Below are 18,504 nucleotides of genomic sequence, written 5' to 3' on the forward strand. Positions count from 1 at the left end.
CCCGTATGTTGTCTCTTAACCTGTCTTGCGACCCACATATTTAAGTTTGCATTCAGATTTTGGGGCTAATCTAATAAATTTGGAAAATTGGGGCAAAATCACACATTCGCAGATTTTCACACTTCCAAGCAACGAAAAGAACTTTGATATTTTTATATTAATTTTATTTTCCCTTAAAGGATAAATTGATACTTTCTTAGAAATTTGATAATTTTTGATACACAATTAACTATTTTCAAAATCTACAAAAGTTTTGAAAATATTTACAAAACAATATTTTTGGCCAAACAGGATAACGTGAAAAAAACAAGGAGCTTTCAATAAAGCCCATCATGATCTCTGCTCTGCACTAACGGACTTATGGACCCATAACCTAAGCTGCTTGCATCCTCTAACGAATTCGTGCTTCTTTTATACTACCTGCGGTTTTGTAGAGGTCTGCAATTCAGACTACCCATAGCCAGGCAACATTTTGCTCACTTCAAATTGACGTCAACTTTCAAACAACTTAGAACTTTTCGTGGATTGCTCTTACTTTTGATATGGAGCTCCATACTGTACTTTCCCTAAAATAGAAAAAGAGAGGAATCGTGTTTGGGTTTCGTTGGAAAGTTATTTTCAATCTTTTCTACTTTTTAAATTAGGCCTGGCGGAACAACGGTAAAATTCGCAAGGAATTTGAGAAAAAAATCTAATTTTCTCGAAAGAGGGGAGGCTGAAGTCTCCCCGCTTCCCCCGGGCCTGAAAGTTACAGCAGTAGTCTCAACCGTAACCTATGACTTGAAACCATCCATTAAACGATGTCCCTCTTCATCCAGACTTTAATATATAACCCATAAAAGAAACACAAGGCCATTACGTAGAACTATGGTTAAAAATCATCGAAAAATCAAATCCAAAACATCATTGGAGGAAAATAACATCTTTGCACTTACATCAACGATGAAATGAGGGATCGGTATTTCTGACGGTATCCGAACTTTTTGATCAACATGGTAGACGTTTGGTGCGAGCTCACATGGTAGCCCGATGCTTTGTAACGATTTACATGGTAAGTTGTACGGGCTAAGAGAAAGAACCAAGAAGTATTTAGACTGGAGTCGTTATAAACGATTTTTTCATTGGGTTTTAATCTCAAAGGGCTAGAGGCGAAACTCTAACCCTTCTCAGGCAAGAGAAATTGAGGCCACTTATTTCCCATCCAAAACACACATAGAAATCATGGTGACGGATTGTAACTAGCGGTTCCTTCAGAAGTTCACGGTTCCTTTGTTTTGGAGGACTACATTTTTTGAAATCTAGCAATAGATTTTAGTTTCAATTCGGCGTAAAACCTACGTGCAGGCGTTCTGGATGGGAAATAAGTGATTTCATTTCGCATCCACGAGTCTCGCCTTTAGCCCTTCGGGCCTGAAACTCTATGGATTTTATCGTCTGTTACAGGATAGTAAAGGCGGGAAAATAACATGTATGTGCAGAAACTTGGGCTTAACATTTGTTAAGGGCTCTGACCATAGTGAATTTTTCATAATTGCCGTGTTTAAAATGTATTTTCTGACTGATGTAACCAACAAAATCTGAAAATTCAAAAATTGCATTGAAAAAGTTTGATGAAGAAGAAAATGAAGACTTTTGCGAGGAAGAGTATTTCAACTTTGAAGAGCTTAGTTTCGGCGAAGAACAAACATTTTGAAAATTTTTTCGCAGTAAATGGTGTATCTTTTACCGAAAAATAAAGATTTTTGCGGAAAATTTTTGTAAATGAGTCTTTGTCTCGAAATCTTCAAAATAGTGGTTTTTCATCAATTTTTCATCTGGATTTTGCTTAAAAAAACAGTCATAACTTTTGACACATCTTTTTAGAAAGATTTTCCGCAAAATTTAAAATAGTTCAATTCTTTGCGGACAGTTTGAAAAAAGTTCGAAACAAAAAGGTTAATTACCCATTAAAACTTAGCACTTTTTATAAAAGAAGGTGATACAACATATTATTAACGTCTTTTTAAAGTTCATAACGTCATTTTTGCAATCAAGTTCTTAATTACTCTTAAAGAATTTGATTAAAAAGCAATTTATAAAGGCAATTCTTTGTTAAAAGTGTTAAAGAATCTAAAACATAACTTTTATGTTTCAGATACTAAAGTCTATTCACGATAAGTGTGCACTCTTTTTTCATTTACCTATAACTTTTGAAGGAATTCTTCAATCTTTATAAATTTGGTATCATTGGAAAGATATTAGTGAGTGGAACAATTTGAAATAAAAAAAACTTTAAAAAGATTATAAAAATGAAGATGAAAATGAAGAAGAAAAAAATGAAGATCTTGTAGAAAGGTGCTATAACTATCATTTTCACTGAAGTGAATCCTTAATCATCGAACGTCATCACTGTGAAAAAAATTCTCAAAAATAATCATTCAGTCAAAAGATATCAAACAAAGTTATAAGCTGATTGACGTCTAAAAACGCTGTTTTCTGCAGTTTTTTGCTGTTTTTTGGGGTCAATCACTTATTAACTTTGTATCATAACTTTATATTGAATAAATATTTTAATGAAATTTCTTCACAGTAATGATCTCCTAAGATCAAAGAATCTCTCCAGTGAAAATGAAAGTTATAGCACTTTTCTACAAGGTCTTCATTTTTTTCTTCTTCATTTTCATCTTCATTTTTAGAATTTTTTTGAAGATTTTTTTATTTCAAATTGTTCCACTCACTAATATCTTTCCAATGATACCAAATTTATCAAGATTGAAGAATTCCTTCAAAAGTTATTGGTAAAAGAAAAAAGAGTGCACACTTATCGTGAATAGACTTTAAAACCAATTTTTTTACTATGGTCAGAGCCCTTAAGCAAGAAAAAGTCAAGCATTTAAGATTTGCACCACTTTTACAATGATGCAGATTGAATCTTACACTTTGTGTGTCTCACTCTTGTGTTCACGCCGCGCCTGTTTTTTTGAAATCTAGTGATGGCTTTCACTATCAATTTGAGTTATGTTCAAATTGAGTTATGGTTCAATTTGGCGTTTGTATGAAAAACCAGGCCGCTGACACGTTCTGGATGGCTTTCAGGTTGGCGTTTGTATGAAAACCGGCAGCTCACGCGTTCTGAATAGGAAATGAAGTGGTTCATTTCCCATTTAGGGGTTTTCCTCTTTATCACTCAAGAGTTACAGTTATGTAACTCAATGGTTGTATGTAAATGCGATGTCTGTGTACGGGATATTGTAAGTCTGTATGAACTAACTCTACGCTCTTCTTCAGTTTTCCATACCCTTCTTTTATTTACATTTAGTCGGCTAAGCAAGCTAAACTAAGAAAAGTTACATAACTATGTTTGTAAAGAATTACTCAACACTGTGTCACAGGGTCATTGAATTTCCTAAACAACAAACAAAGAGATATTTTTAATCAGAGGCATATTATGACTTTTAGTGTATTGGATTCTTAAGTTACTCGAAAGTTCAAAGTGTAGAGCAAGCTGAGAAATAGACAAGTTTTTTTTTTTTCTCACTTGACATCCGTATGTAGATTCATATTGTCCATTCTCATTCTACCCTCAGATGCTTTATCTAATATTTCATCCACAGAGAAGCTAATTGTCGTCTGTCAAAGCCGCCATGAGCTATGTGCGTGTGTTTTGAAGTCTTGAAAAGTTGTTTTTTTTCCTGAGGCTTTATTTTACTACAAATACACGAATATTGAGTTGGCCACCAGCAACATTGCAAAACAGATATCGAAGGGTTTATTGTTGTTTATGAAGTTCATGCACCATTCATTCACTTGTTCGTTACAAAGAAGTATCCAAGGATTTTTTTCAGAAAAAAATGAATATGGGGGATGGAGGATATAACTTTTTTGGAAATCCCCCCCCCTCTGACATTGGGACTTTTGACCCCCCAGGCAGTAGGTCCAACCGAGGGTCTAACCTCCCGGACAAGCATTAGTTGACCTATTGGATAATCAAAATTACCCTCAAACAGAGCAAAATTACCTCCAAACAAAGCAAGTTTGCCCCCTGGACAAAGCAAATTTCCTCTACCCCCCCCCCCGGAATCTATATCCTCCATCCCCATGTACACACATTTTCTGGAAGAGCCCAATTGATAAAAATTGTGTCTTAAAACATACGATAAACAATAAATGTGAGATGTCCCCTTGCATTATGTGAAATGATTCAAAACGTAAAAACCCCCTTTGTCACTGACCCCCTGGTACCCAGCCCCACCGGAAAATACGCCCCAAATTTCGTCCCCGGTGGAAAAAATACCCTACAATTTTAGCCCCACTGGGAAATTAACTTTGTTTTCATCCCCACTTTAAAATTCAATGGAAAAACTAGCAATCCAGAACCATCCCCACCGGAATTTTTAGGCTTGAAACAATAGAATTTCCGTCGCCAGTGGGATTTCAATAGAATTTTTTATCCCCACTGAGGGAAAAAACTTCCACCGGGGCTGTGAGACAGGGTTGTGTAAAATAAAACGTATCTTACCAAGAGCCCACTTTACCAGCAAAACATGGCAACGGCAACCATAGGAAACCAAATTTTCTTTGCAACGAAACACCAATCATCAAGTCTTGAGGAATCTTTTCCCGGACCAACAAATCGAACTTCAACGAAACGTACTCTCCTGGTTTCGCAAAGAGATTTGATGGTACTTGGAAGTTTTTTCCGACAAGCGGTAAATTGTCCGCTCCATCTGAAAAAAGGAAAAAAAGAGTTTTCACGATCAACTGATTGATTTACTGTGAGTAGGTTCTACAACATGAAAAATATCGATTTTATGGGTAAAAAGAAAAGAAAATTTTAAATCGAAAGAGAATCTAGGAAAAAAGAAAAAAGTTTTTCAGCTTAATTAAAGTCAAAGGTGGTGACGCCTCTGATCCCGGACCTGTCGATACATCCAATTGGTGTTAGGCATTTATAATTAGTTTAAGTCTCCTTTGAACATTCATTGAGTAGCCATAAGAGAAAGCTTTAACCGGTACTTGTAGTTAGTATGACTTGTTTAAATGTTATCGCTTTCCACTTTCAATATTATACCTGTACTTCTTCTCTCGTGTCCTTTAAAGACTTTTAACTATTAGATAAAGTATGCAAGCACAGTCGAGGGCGACCCGAAGGCTCCCTTTTCTCTAGTTGACTACCCAAAGGTAGAGGAGAGCGCCACTTCTTTCCTTGAAGTTCTCCACTTATCCTTGTTCTGTCTCTTTAGTTGTTGAGTATCAAGAAGTAGAGAGGCATCGAGTTCTAGTTCGGGAATCTTTGGTATGATCCGGCTGGGGGTCGAGCCCACAACTTTGCACACCACGTAGCTGGATGTTCGACCTTTATGGAACAGTCACTGAAAGCAATCTGTATGTTCATGAGAATCACCCAACAAAATCACACAAAAGAAACTTACCACAATTTTGGATTCTATCAGCACAGAAGACATTTTTAAGGAAAGATGCCGACAATATGTAAAATAATGGAACTTCTATGTACAACTTCATCTTCAGCCGTTTTCTTCTTCCTGCGATACTCTGGATCTTCCTTCCTTCCTTATAGTTATAAGCCTTTACCATTTACAGCAAGCTTTTATCATTAATAACAGCATAAGTGTGAACAATACTTCTAGTGTATCTGATCTGATCCTCTTGAGAGCACCCACTTTAGAATGTTTTAACACTTAATAAAACCGAGCTTATCCAGTCACACACAGGGTGCTATAACAAGAAAGATATTCTAAAGTCAGTTTATGTAACGTACACTCTAATTCATTGTTCACTCGACCTTTGCCCCGTCACATTCGAAAAACATCGCTTCTTTGGCGGACATGAAAAGATGTTGGATAAAATTTGATCGACAGGGAAGGAGAGAGCTGAGCTCCTTATTTGGGATTCTCTTTAATGTTAATCCTCCATTGCAGTGCTTTTGAGCATTTAATTCAAAAAACATATCCTTATTGGTTGTCAAAAGTAAAACATAGATTTAACTAAGATAAGAGCTAGAGGACAGTCAGCCTCTGAGATGGAGAGATCTCATCACTTGCTTGGGAAACGTAAAAGATTTTTGCTATCCTCCACATAGCTAATTTTCATCAGGCTTCATCGGGTTGTTATTGTTATGTGCTGTGCTATAAAGATAGTTTTGTTTATTTGTTAGTTTCACACAAAAATATCAACTTTTGAAAAGAATGAATGAAAGGTCAATCTCACGTGGCGTACAAACAAAAATCATTTTGTCTCAAAGCTTGTTCAACACTTGCTTCCTGTACAGCATATTCTCTAATTTCCCTAAATAAAGAAATCTCTAGATCCTAAGGCCATGGGCACCCTAAGTTCTGAGCTCATTTTTCCATATCAGTTTTACAGTGAAATAAATAGAATCACAAAGTGCTCAACCTCAAGAAAACTCGAACAAGTTCCAGTGAAATAATTCTGGGTTGAAAACTGCTCGGAAATTTTAACAGAATGTACTTTTTATTCTCTTCAAAGGATAAAACAAAAATGAATATCTATTTCCAGCCATTTTCTTAAAATTTTGCTGAAACAGAAAAATTTTGAATCCGAATAGTCCGATCACAGATCGCCTTGAAGAAATTTTGCGCCTCTTTTCTAAACCCTTGACCCACCACGCCATTGATATTGACACTTTAGAATAAGCTCCAACAGTTCGCTAATCGATGGAATTCTGTTGGGCTCATCTGTCCCTCAGTATATCAAAAAGGAACAAACTCACCCTACAATCATGGTCGTAATGTTTTAGAAAATAGGAAAATTCCCACGAATTTTCAAAACCACAAGAAGTTCTCTAAGTTAAGTTGGAAGGGTAGGGTTTTAACTCTAGACTTAAGACTTACTACCTTAGGATCTGAGGATCCAAAAGTTCAAATAAAATGGCCAAATAAGGCTCAAAATATAGCCTGGAAGTCTATAAACCCGTGCCAAATTAAATATATTAAAATTAAGAGATGGCCCAAAATCAACTTTCTTTCCCGAACTCCAAATTTCGAAAAACGAGAATATAAGCTAAATTCTCAATTTGACCATGATTGTAGGTATGAAATTGCTCCATCAGAGTGTGCTAAAAAAAAATATAGCCGACTTTTCAGGTATCTATGAACTTTCCTAATCTTTTCTCAAATCGATTGACATTTTGAAAATAATTTGTTGGTGGCCTGTTGCTTATTTCATTCGATGAAAAATATATCTTCTACTACTCTATGTCAATTTCCTATGTACACATTTGTAACGGTTTTTGGTTGCAAACCTTCTAAAAAGTCATGTGTTCGGAGCTCTTTCAAATCTCTATTAAATTTCCCAATGGTTATGTTAGCCTTTAGCAAAGTTAGCGCAAGAAGCCAGAATAAACAATCTGAACATTTTTTTCTGGTGAGAAGCTACACTCCTGGACATAAGTATTTGTCACTCACCCTTGCCCATCTTCAGTGTTGATTTGGAGTCAGTGGAACTTGCAAATTTCCTCCCTCCAACATTGAAAGTAGGGGAAGGGGGGACTCAGCATGGGGAAATGATAGTAGTCAGACAGCAGTTCTGCCCACGATTGCACACCAACCGAACCAAAAGAAAGCCCCTCTTGGGGAAACAATTATAGAAATAACTGCCACATTGATAAGAAACTGTTGTTTGTTTTGTTTACCGGTATTTATTTATTTATCTAACTAACAATAATAATTCTTTATATGAGTTTACATTTTGAAATAAAGTTAAGGTTCTCTACTTCAATTTTCAAAGGGAATTCGATTTTTATCGAACAAGGGAGCGTGTTGAATTGTGGAACGTCAATTATGATTGTTTCTTGTTGACGGGGACTTTCAAATTTATCGAAAAATGAATGTATCGAATAGTAGAACCTCGAATTAGAGAGTGTCAACTGTATTCCCATCACTTAGATATTCTGATCAATCCAATGTCTATGATGGGTCATACGCGCGAAAACGGAATACGAGTATTGACTATCACAAATGGGTGCTGCCCAGTTGACCACGCCATGAAGTTTCCAACGTTGATGTTTATCTAAACAGACAAGTGGTCCACCCGAGTCTCCGCCACATATAAGGCGGTTGGTTGAGGCATCTGTGTGATCGTATTTGACCGCACAAACCATGTCTTTAGTTACGGTAGCGAAGACACCATTTTTACGTTGACACTCAGTGTTGTTAATGATGTTAACCTTGAGTTGTTGAAGAGTCTGTGGACGCTGGTCCTCTGCTGGCGTCGTGTATCCCCAGCCTGTTGAGAAAAAATATAGATTTATTCATTGCTATTCTATTTTATATTCGACATTTAAGAGGGGGTCTTTAGAATGGTTTTTTAGTTTACGAGAAAAAGACATTCTATATACATGCTGACAAAATCAATACTACAGACTTTCAATATTCTTACTTATTTTCCTGATGCCTTTTCGGTTCTTCACTAAGATAGAGATTACTATCCAGTATTTTAGTTTGAAATGCTCGAGATTTTCTAGTTTTCCCTATTATCTATATACCCTAGTAAAGAATCTAACGATTTCAGGAAAAATCCTAAAAAATATACACCTTGATTTTTACATTTAGATCGAAATTCTCTTTTATCCAATCCAATTTATGTAAATTCTGTTTCGGTTTTCCGTAACACACGTGACACAGTGTATACCGTGGAAAAACTAAACTCAAACCCAGCCTTTTAGTCAGTAGCGTAGACAAGGCGGGGGGGGGGGGCAAAATTTGTGTAAGAGAGTAGATTTTTATGACACATACAGTAACTATCTTTTTATATTATGGATATATAATTACAGCATCGATGATCACAGTGTCATAAAAATCTGCTCTCCTACCCAAATTTCGCCACCCCCCCCCCATTGTCTTCGCTACTGGTCTTAGTTCACTTTTTATGATTCTGTTAGCTCATAGTAATTATAAAAAACCCCAGTCTGAGGGTTTGTATTCTTTTAGCTTTTTGTTCAATTTTCTTTTGTTACAAACAAAAGACAAGAAGCGATTTGCAAACTTTTTGATCACGTTACCAAAATCCTCTCTTGGAATTGGTCTATTTTCTAATCACATGATCAGAAAGTTTGCAAAATAAATCGATTTTGGTACGTAAGCTCTATCTTTTAACAATAAAAAGAGACAAAAGCCTTCCAGACCAGTGTTTTTATAATGACTATGGTTAGCGATAGCGCTCATGCCCACGAAGTGAAAGCGTACACGATTGTACCAACGTCCATCGAAGTGAAATAGTGGCTGTTGGAGGTGAAAGGCGAAATTGAATAAAAAATAGAAACCTGTGGTGTAGCAAGTGGCTCCAACGGGAATGGTATGTTTGGCTCTCGGTAAACATACAGGTTGAACATATGTACCAAACTTGATAGCACCTTTTAGTTTGACGATCGCAATGTCGTTAGGGTAATCTTTAGGATCGTAACCTTCGTGCATTTTGTAAGTCGTTATGTTAAACAGTTGCTCATTTGAAGGATCGGTTAGATCGTGTGCACCTTGAAAAATATTTTTGATTACAAGAAGTGAAGATTTGTCAAAAATGTTTGAATTCTTAGAATTATATTTCAGAGGTTTACTGACCCCTAGCTCTACAAAATACCTTTGAGATTATATCTGACCCTCATCTGTCATTGAATGGATAAACAGACTAGATGTTTCTTATCTTTGTCTTGTAGTCCTCTACGGCAATGAATTTTCGAAACTAGCCGTAGATGTCGGGTCTGTGTACAGACTATACGACTATAGGATCAACAAAGGATCCTTTCGCTGTGCTTGCCACCGTGATGAATTTCAACCTAGTATTGTTGGCAAGTAATTACATTTGACGCTCTATAATTCAATTTTCAAAGGCTACATTGGATTTTCATCGAATAAAGGAGTGTATCGAGGGGTAGAGTGTCGAATTAGAGAGTACTATACCATGTCAAAGTTATTCAAAAAAAGTTTTGCAACCTCTGAAGATAACTCTTCGTCGAAGAAAGCCAAATGTTTCTAATACTCACCAACTTTGATAGAAATGGATTCTGGTGCCATATATTCAACACAGTGAGCTGCAGTAAGGATTGTTGTTGGGTTGATAATCGTCCCTCCACAATACAAAATACCTGAGTAATAAAAATGATCCAACATCGTTCCATTCAGATGCTGTTTCTTAAATAGGTCAAAGCAATTGTACACCCCCTTCTCACAGGCCAGGCCCACTGGGAACCCTTCTCACTGCAAAAATTGCCCAAAATATCGTCCCGGTGGAAGATTATCCTCCAATTTTTGTCCCCACTGAAAATAATCAAATAAACCAACTTTCCAACTGAATTTTCTAACTTGAAAAAAAAATAATTGAAATCCCCAGCCATAAAAAACATAGGAATATCGATCCTTATCGAGTTTAAGTCCCTTATGTTTATCCCCACTGGCTGAAGAAATCCTACCGGATCTGTGAGCAGCGGGTGTTGTTGTTTTCCAACAAAAGCTTTAGAAAAGAGTTCTCTGAGTTTAAAAGTCTTATTTTATCCTAAATACTCAATAAATTCCGGCTTAAACGATATAATCAACATAAATGATAAATTTTTACTCGATTTTTATGACACCTTACTGTCAGAGATGTCATCATGCTCAAGGTGTCGTGTGAAAGTTTTTAGGCGACAAAAATTATTTCATTTTGATAATAATGCCCCCCCCCCGTTCGAAAAGCAAACGCAAAGTAAACATTAATCAACTGTAAGAAAATATAGTTTTCACCTTTATACACTAATCCAACTTGCCAAGGCCAACTTCCTTTGGTTGCGTTAGCTCCTCCTATAATACGGACGTAGGGGATTTTTGGAACACCACACGAATTCTTTGGAGAAGATTTGACGGTTGTTGAAGGTGATATTGAAGTGATCAATGGTTTATTAGGAGTAGGTGTTGATTTGACGATTCTTGTTGAAGCATCTGTTCGAATAACAAATTTGATAATGACCCAGCAGACACACAACGTTGTTTCAACGTTTATTTAATGTTCACAACGTCCATATAACGTTAGATGAACGTTGAAACAACGTTGTGTGTTACTGCCGCAGTGCAGTAATTAATTTGTATATTTTCAAATGTGTCTCGTGAGAATTATCATTTTTATTGTATATAGTTAATTGTCTTTTATCGCCTTTATGTTCTGTAATTACACGTTTTAGTTTTAGTATTTTCCTTTGGGATTTAAATTGCATTTAGAAATTTATAGATTTTTTGTATAAATAAGAGACTTTGTAAGAGCAATATTGTGTGAACTATGCTCAGAGAGCGTACGTGGTGAAATCACAGTTTTTCACCTATTGGAAAATATAATGTTTTATGTTTATTCAATTGAGTCGATTCTCGTTTCACCAAGTTTGGATTAAAGGTTTTGTTGGCAGTGGCCTGCCTTTACATTGTGTGCCAGTTGGGAGAAAGTTAAGAAAATCGACCTCGACTATTAGATAACATCAATGATTTAATATCTTACTTGCTGCCTTTATTTAGTCCATAGCTATGCACCCCTTCTCACATATACGATAGAATTTCTTCAGTCATTTTCATTGGGGCTAAAAAAATGGAATGGACTGAAACTATCAACGGGGTCTGATATTCCAGATATTCCCATGTTTTTACGGCAGAGGAATTCCATTGTTTTTAGCTTAGAAAATTCACTGGGAATGGAAAAAATAGCAAAATATTTTGCAAAGAGGATTTGTTTATATTAAATATAAACTTATTTTCAGCGGGAACAGAAATTGGAGTATAATTTTCCACCTGGGATGCTATCTTGGCCAATTTTCGAGTGGGAATGGTCTGTGAGAAGGAATGTCATGTCGAAATAACTACTCTCATAAGGGAGAATCTAATTACGCTAAAATAGTTTACATATGGTACAAAGAAAGTGGTGTGCACACTTAAAGCAAATGACATTTATTACAGACTGGCGTGTTAAAAGAAGCACATCTAAAGAACATAGGTAATATGGGTGATTGACCCATCCACCGGGGGGGGGGGGGTACTAGGGTTTGTGCGGATGGGACCTCCGAAAACCGACCCTTAGAGAGACTGATTTATGAGGGGTATGTGCGGACGGGACTTCCGCAAACCGACCCTTAGAGAGGCTGATTTTTGTGGAAAAGGTGAGGCTTAGAGAGACTTTTTTTTGAAAAAAATAATTACCTTTAGAGAGATTTTATTACAATTTTTTCTCTGGAAATCAAAAAATTTTCTAAAGATCCTGAATTTTTCGACTCTTAGGAGACTAATTTAAAACTTTCTGATTTTCCGACCCTTAGAGAGACTTTGAAAGGTGAAAAAACCGACCCTTACCGTCTGCACATACCCATAATCCATTTTTGCCTAAGTACCCCCCCCCCCCCGGGCCCAGCTGACTGCATGTGAGCTTTAACAAAACAAAAGAATGTTATTCAACAAGTTACCTTTGATGATGAACAACATAAGTATTAGATAGATCCAAAGAGTCCAGTCCATTTTGCTAACAAAACTGCCTTCAAACCAGAGAGGATGTTATCAATGGGATATGAGCACATTAGTGAAAAGTGCTTTGGGAAGATTTTAATAACAATTTCAATTTTGTTTCTTTGTTTATTTTACATATTTATGTTTTTCTAAATGCGTGGTCGTGTTTGTTTGTTCATATTTTGTAAAATGAATTTTATTACTTTACTATAAAGCGCAGTTCATAAATTTCAATTATATCTAGAGGGGGTTTATCTAAAGAATTCTGTATTACTAAAAATAGACAAAAAGAACGACGAATTTGATAAAAAACGACATATTTCGTCGTCCACAACCCCGAGCGAAAGTGACTGTACCACCTCTAGCGATTCATTCCTCTTTGTTTATTTCGGGAATTAACTACATGTGGTTTAAAACAACGACAAATTATGCATGCGTGTTACAATGCAGGATTCTTTGGAGGAACAGACTGCTTTATGTCATCCACACGTTTCTTTTCAGACTTCCATTCGATTTGTTTGATGGGAAATCGTTATTTATAAGCATCAATCAACACTGCTGCAACACAGTTTAGCTTTCTCTGAAATTTATCTTAAGCTCTATTAAATCCCATAGCACGTTTGCGTTCTAACTGTTTCAAACAAGGCGATGGCTCCGTCCACCGTAAGAAAATCTACCTACTACAGGGTGATTAAAAAAACCGCACCCCTAGATTCTTTGACGTAAATTTTATTCATCTGTAGGTTGGCGAGCCGCTTTGATTTTTCCACCCATCCCCGGAGCCATAATCGATTTTGATATTCATGATATGCACCATTGCAATGACTTCACGAAATTATGCAACTTTTCTGTTTTGTTCCACCCAATAAGTCACTTTTTGCCACCGCAGGAAGCCTAAAGCTTCCGAGGATGGCATTCATAGCTTCACTCGTGAGGGAAAGTTGGGAAAACATCTCATAATTTTGCGCGCGCGTTTCAGTATTTTAGTTCCGCTTAGCGGAACATTATCAATTAACGGTTATTTGATTTCCCGGAATGAAGAGCGATAAGCCGTGTTTTACAGGATAGCTCTTTTTTAGCTTGCGCGGCGGACGTTTGTTTCTTCCTATCGTGTCGGAGCTTTCAAACAATGTCAATTGAATTATCTGGTATTTCTTCTATTGACTATGTTTCAAACGATCAGCCGATGGCTCTGGCTTTAGGTATAAGGTAATGTCAGCGATAAAAAAGGAAAGTTGGTGGACCTGATGTGATGGTGGCAGACATCTTGAATTTCTCCCTGTTTCTTTAAATCTGTTTTATTCCAGTTATTAGCACAGTCCAGTAGTCCAATCGCACTACTTTTCTATAAACCCAACAATCCAGTGTGAGTTTGCTGAAAGGAAAACTAAACAATTTGAATCCTTTTTAGACATTGAGATTGATTTATATTTTCCAGCGAAACAGAACACAGACTGACAGAACAACAGTCTGACAGTTATTTATATAGTTTTTTCCATCATCGTTCTAACACTATTGATACAGAACAGCACACAGCTGACAATTAAAAGAATTTTTGAAACTGAACTAAAGTATAAAACAAGGCGCCCTATAAAAGGGAAATTCCATAAAGGAAAGTTTGCATTTTGCAAAAATCTATATATACAGTAGTTGACACTCTCTAATTCAAATTTCAAGGGATTCTCATCGAATACCACAGCATATTGAATATTGAGAAAGTCTCCCAAATCCCTAAAGTAAATATTGAATTATAGAGTAACACGGGAAGAAGAAGGCGAAGCGAAGGTGATTATTGCGATTGGTTTTTGAACGTCGAATCAGTACAATAACCGAAGATCTTGCTGAAAATTTATATAAGTTTTTTGGAAGAAATCTTTGATATTTGCAATATTTGAGGAGTCAAATTTTGAGTTTCTAATTTGAACGCAACAAAATCGAACATTTGAATTTCAAAATATCTGGCATTTTTTTTGTTACTAGAAATCAAATAAGAGAGTGGTTTTTCAAAACCTTTAAAGTGACTTCAAATTTTTATCCAAAACGGGCTTATCAAATAGTAGAACGTCAAATTAGACAGTGTCAACTGTAATTACATTTTTTGCTTTTTGCTCCTAAAATAATTTGAAGATTTTTCACAGTATGGCAGAGGAAGACTTTGCGATTAATCTAGACACTGCATTGAATGTTGCACATTTCCGAAATTCAAGCAGGACAACTGGCAGTCGTACCTATTCTTGCGCTGTTGATTGCTTTCTTGAAATATGTTACCGCTTGCTTCTTCCAGAAATGAAAGCTAAAGTATCATATGAAAAATCAAGTGATTTTTTTAAGCTGCTTCAATTAAGTGGATCAATGGAAATTTCACTTGAAGATTACGATATGAAAAGTAATGCTTTTCGACTGCTGGATGAAATTAGGGAACCGGTATGGTCTAAGATTATTGAAAATTGTGGTACCTTTGTGAGAAGAAATAGCGACGCAGAGTTTCAAGAGATTTTTGGAAGTAATATTTTCAAAGAATTATCAGAAGAAGAGAGACATGTTTTTGAAACAAGTTTTTGCCACCGCAGGAAGCCTAAAGCTTCCGAGGATGGCATTCATAGCTTCACGCATAAGGAAGTTAGGCAATCATCTCATAATTTTGCGCGCGTTTTTCAGTATTTTAGTTCCGGTTAAATGGTGTACCTGTAACATTCTTAGCTTGACTGTATTCTTATTGTTTTATCATCATTAAAACACTTTTCCGGATTTGTTTTGATCTGATTACCCATTTTCAAAGCTCTCTATATGTCTTTTTTTATTACCTCAGGGAGTCGAATTAAGGGAAATTCCTTTTTTGTTGGGAAATTCCCTATTTAAACCACAAGTAGTTATTAACCGCTCTGAGCAACGCAAATTAGAAATTTTTATCCTTTCATAAACTTGTCGTTTGACTTCAGCTTGGTACAGTAGCGTTTAGTATGATATAAACTAATCGTTATATACCATTATTTTGGTAATAAAAGAGATGACAAAAAAAACAGATAAATAACTTATCTTATTTCTATTTAAGAGAAGGACACAAATTGCTAATTTTTGTAGACTAAATTTAGTTATTTCCAAATTCAACAACTTATTTGATCGTTCTTCTGCGGTGGCACTTTAATGAAAATTATGGCTAGTTCTATTGTTTAATTGACGTATTGCGGGTGGAAGATTTTAAAAGTTATCAGAAGACTCTCCAGTAGTTGAGCATATCATGAATAGGGGATGGGTATCGTATATGTAATTCCTGTCCGAGAGTTACCCCAAATTTAGGATAGCCAAAAGTTGCATGAATTTACATATTTTCCTCACATCCAATCAAAGAAAGATAAAAATGAAGTCAGTCATTGTGTTGTTGCATTCATGATTATGAATTTTCATTCTTTGAACAAAGAAGAAAAGAAGTCGCTGTGTTGCTATTGAGGTTGCTATGACGCATAATCAAAAAAGAAAAAGAAAAGACGATGCTAAGTTGGTATAGAAATACGTTGGTAGACGATACGCATCCCCTATATTAAAACATATCAGAGGGGATCAATGAAGTACAAGAAGCCGGAGCGGCGTGAAGGTCCAGCTGACGTGGCAATAACCGAATGTCGTTCGTACCGGGTTCCTTAAGTGACGCAAAAAAAATTCTTTCCCATCCTCCACTCTGAACTTCTACTCTTTGTATTGCTAAGTTTTGAAAGTTTTTGATGCATTTCCCGAAATTTCGAAACTTTTGCCGTTGATGGGATTCGAACCCACTATATACAAAGCACCTTTGATTAGAACGCCAGCGCCTTCGAGGGGCAAATCACTAAAATAAATCTCGTACACAATTTTATAAATCAAAAATAAATCAAAAATAAATCATGAATCAAAAATAAATCAGAAATAAATCAAAAATAAATCAGAAATAAATCAATAAATCAAAAATAAATCAGAAATAAATCAGAAATAAATCAATAAATCAAAAATAAATTATGAATAAATAAAAATAAATAAAAAATCTTTCGAAAAAAAATTGACTTTTCAAGTTTTTTTTTTTTTTTGACAATGATTTTGAGTATCAGTTCGTTATAATTTGAAAAAAATTTTCCATAAAATTACTCCTATTCATAAATATTAGAAATAAATCAAAAATAATTCAAAAATAAATCAAAATTAAATCATAAATCAAAAATCAATCATAAATCAAAAATAAATCAAAAATAAATCATAAATCAAAAATAAATCAAAAATAAATCAAAATTAAATCATAAATCTCGTACACCATTTTTCGAGTGATTTGCCCCTTCGAGCGCCTTAACCACTCGGCCATCGAGTCACAACTGCATTAAGGAGTTCAAAGTTCCTTATAAGCATGGTATTTACTCCAAACTCTACCCGGGAGCTATAACCCTAACCAGGGGTTAACTCCCATCCCCAAACCTAGCCCTGACCCTACCTGAAACAACCCTTTAATCTAACCGAGAAATTTGACTCTACTATACCAATTCAATCCAAAAAATAGGTCAAACATCACGCGGGTCGGCGGGGCAAAAATTCTAGGTTTAGCCTGGACTTGTTAATTTATTGCGCGCACAGGCCCTAACAAAGACAAAATCTTTTCGATCAGTTGCTTTTTAAAGGTCCATTCAACCTCGTCCCCGTGTATCCCAGGCTTTATTTACGTTACTGATTGACGCCATAGAATATTATATTATCTAGCGCTATCAGTAAGAATCAAAAAGCTGATAATACGCAGGGATCGGGGTTGAGGTCCATTCTGCTGCGCGCTGGACCAATAAGCCCGCGAAAGGCTAGAAAAATAAGCGAAGCCTTAAAATATGCGCCGTATTTTTGACGACAGATTCCTTTGTTGTTTTCTAGTGATATTCTTTTCGAAATTTAGCGACCAAGGAGATTCGCTTTTATCTAACAACACCCTTCGGGCTATCACCACCGAGTTTATGTATGTGTGTTTTTTAGCGACGGAGACGGTAAGGTTCTAATTTGGCTAGATCATCGATTTTGCGGGTCAGAACTGCGGATTTTTCCAAATCGCTTCAGTCACTCTACTGTCCTCCAAAGTGCAAATACATAAACTCGCTACCTTTGGGGGTGGGGATGCCCGTCTAGCCTGTAATGTAATCTCATAACATATCACCATTTCTACGGCATATGATGCAGAACAACCACGGGGTTTACAGCGCAGCGTCCCGTTAGCAGGGGATCTGGGATTGGTGTGCGTGGAATGAGGCGTACATAAAAAGTGGGGACGCTGGGACACTCGTCCTCTTCGATCTCGTTTCATTCCGACTATTAAGAGCCGGCTCTTGGTCCAGTAAAATCTTTTATATTCAATCTATTAAATTGTTTTTTACAAATTTTTCGGAAAAAACTCGGGCTAAGTGAGTGATCATTTTCTCTTAATTTCGGGTTACTATGTACTTCCTTCATCAGTTTAGTAGATAAAACTTAAATACAGGAAGACATTGATACGGTGACCCATTGATACGGTGTCGGTTAGATTGTAAATGACTACCAAGGCGAAAAATTTTTCAAACTGCGGAAACGTTTAGACGGGGGTATGGTGGTTCCATTTAGACGGGGGTTCTGTAATTATCAGTTAGGTAGGGTCAGGGTTGCTAGTAACGGCTTGTCACTGTGCCGGGTGCATACTCGGCGCCTTGGGCCCCGCAGGGTTGCTAGTAACGGCTCGAATTTCAGTCAGGTTAAAAAAGGGGTACTTTTACCCATATTATAATAACATTACCCCCGTCTTTTTTGTCATTCTATAAGTATTTACAAATTAACGGATAGCGCGCTGGGTTTCTGATCAGAGATTCTTTCATTTGGTGGGTTCGAATCCCGGTCTGGTCGATATTTGGAGAAAGTTTGAATATAGAAAAGTTGGTAGAAATCATCAGAAAACGAGTCTCAGAAAGTCAGAAAATAGAAAAGACAAGGAGATAGAATGGAAGATAGGAAGTAGAGAAAGTAGAAAAAATCCTGGCGAGTCATTTACAATCTACACACGACCCATTGA

At 36.3% G+C, this 18,504-nt stretch overlaps 1 protein-coding gene across 1 annotated transcript; it reads right to left on the bottom strand.

Annotated features, from left to right (window-relative positions):
• Positions 1-7,900: 7,900 nt before the first annotated feature.
• Positions 7,901-12,334, bottom strand: LOC136803810 (chymotrypsinogen A-like). The gene is made up of 5 exons (XM_067060536.1): positions 12,331-12,334; positions 10,734-10,928; positions 9,998-10,099; positions 9,281-9,490; positions 7,901-8,244 (listed from the first exon to the last, which is right to left on the bottom strand). The coding sequence occupies exons 1-5, from the start codon at positions 12,332-12,334 to the stop codon at positions 7,901-7,903; spliced, it is 855 nt and encodes a 284-aa protein (XP_066916637.1).
• Positions 12,335-18,504: the final 6,170 nt, after the last annotated feature.

This window comes from Clytia hemisphaerica, unplaced genomic scaffold, assembly GCF_902728285.1.
Source record: "Clytia hemisphaerica strain Z4C2 unplaced genomic scaffold, Clytia hemisphaerica genome assembly, whole genome shotgun sequence".
NCBI classification, from domain to species: domain Eukaryota; kingdom Metazoa; phylum Cnidaria; class Hydrozoa; order Leptothecata; family Clytiidae; genus Clytia; species Clytia hemisphaerica.

Bases quoted from the DNA above. Each gene is read 5' to 3' on its own strand.
- LOC136803810 (XM_067060536.1), bottom strand. The intron at 10,100-10,733 runs GTGAAAACTATA...TTTATTACTCAG, and splicing joins AGTTGGATTAGTGTATAAAG to GTATTTTGTATTGTGGAGGG. The intron at 8,245-9,280 runs GTTTCTATTTTT...TTTTCTCAACAG, and splicing joins AGCCACTTGCTACACCACAG to GCTGGGGATACACGACGCCA.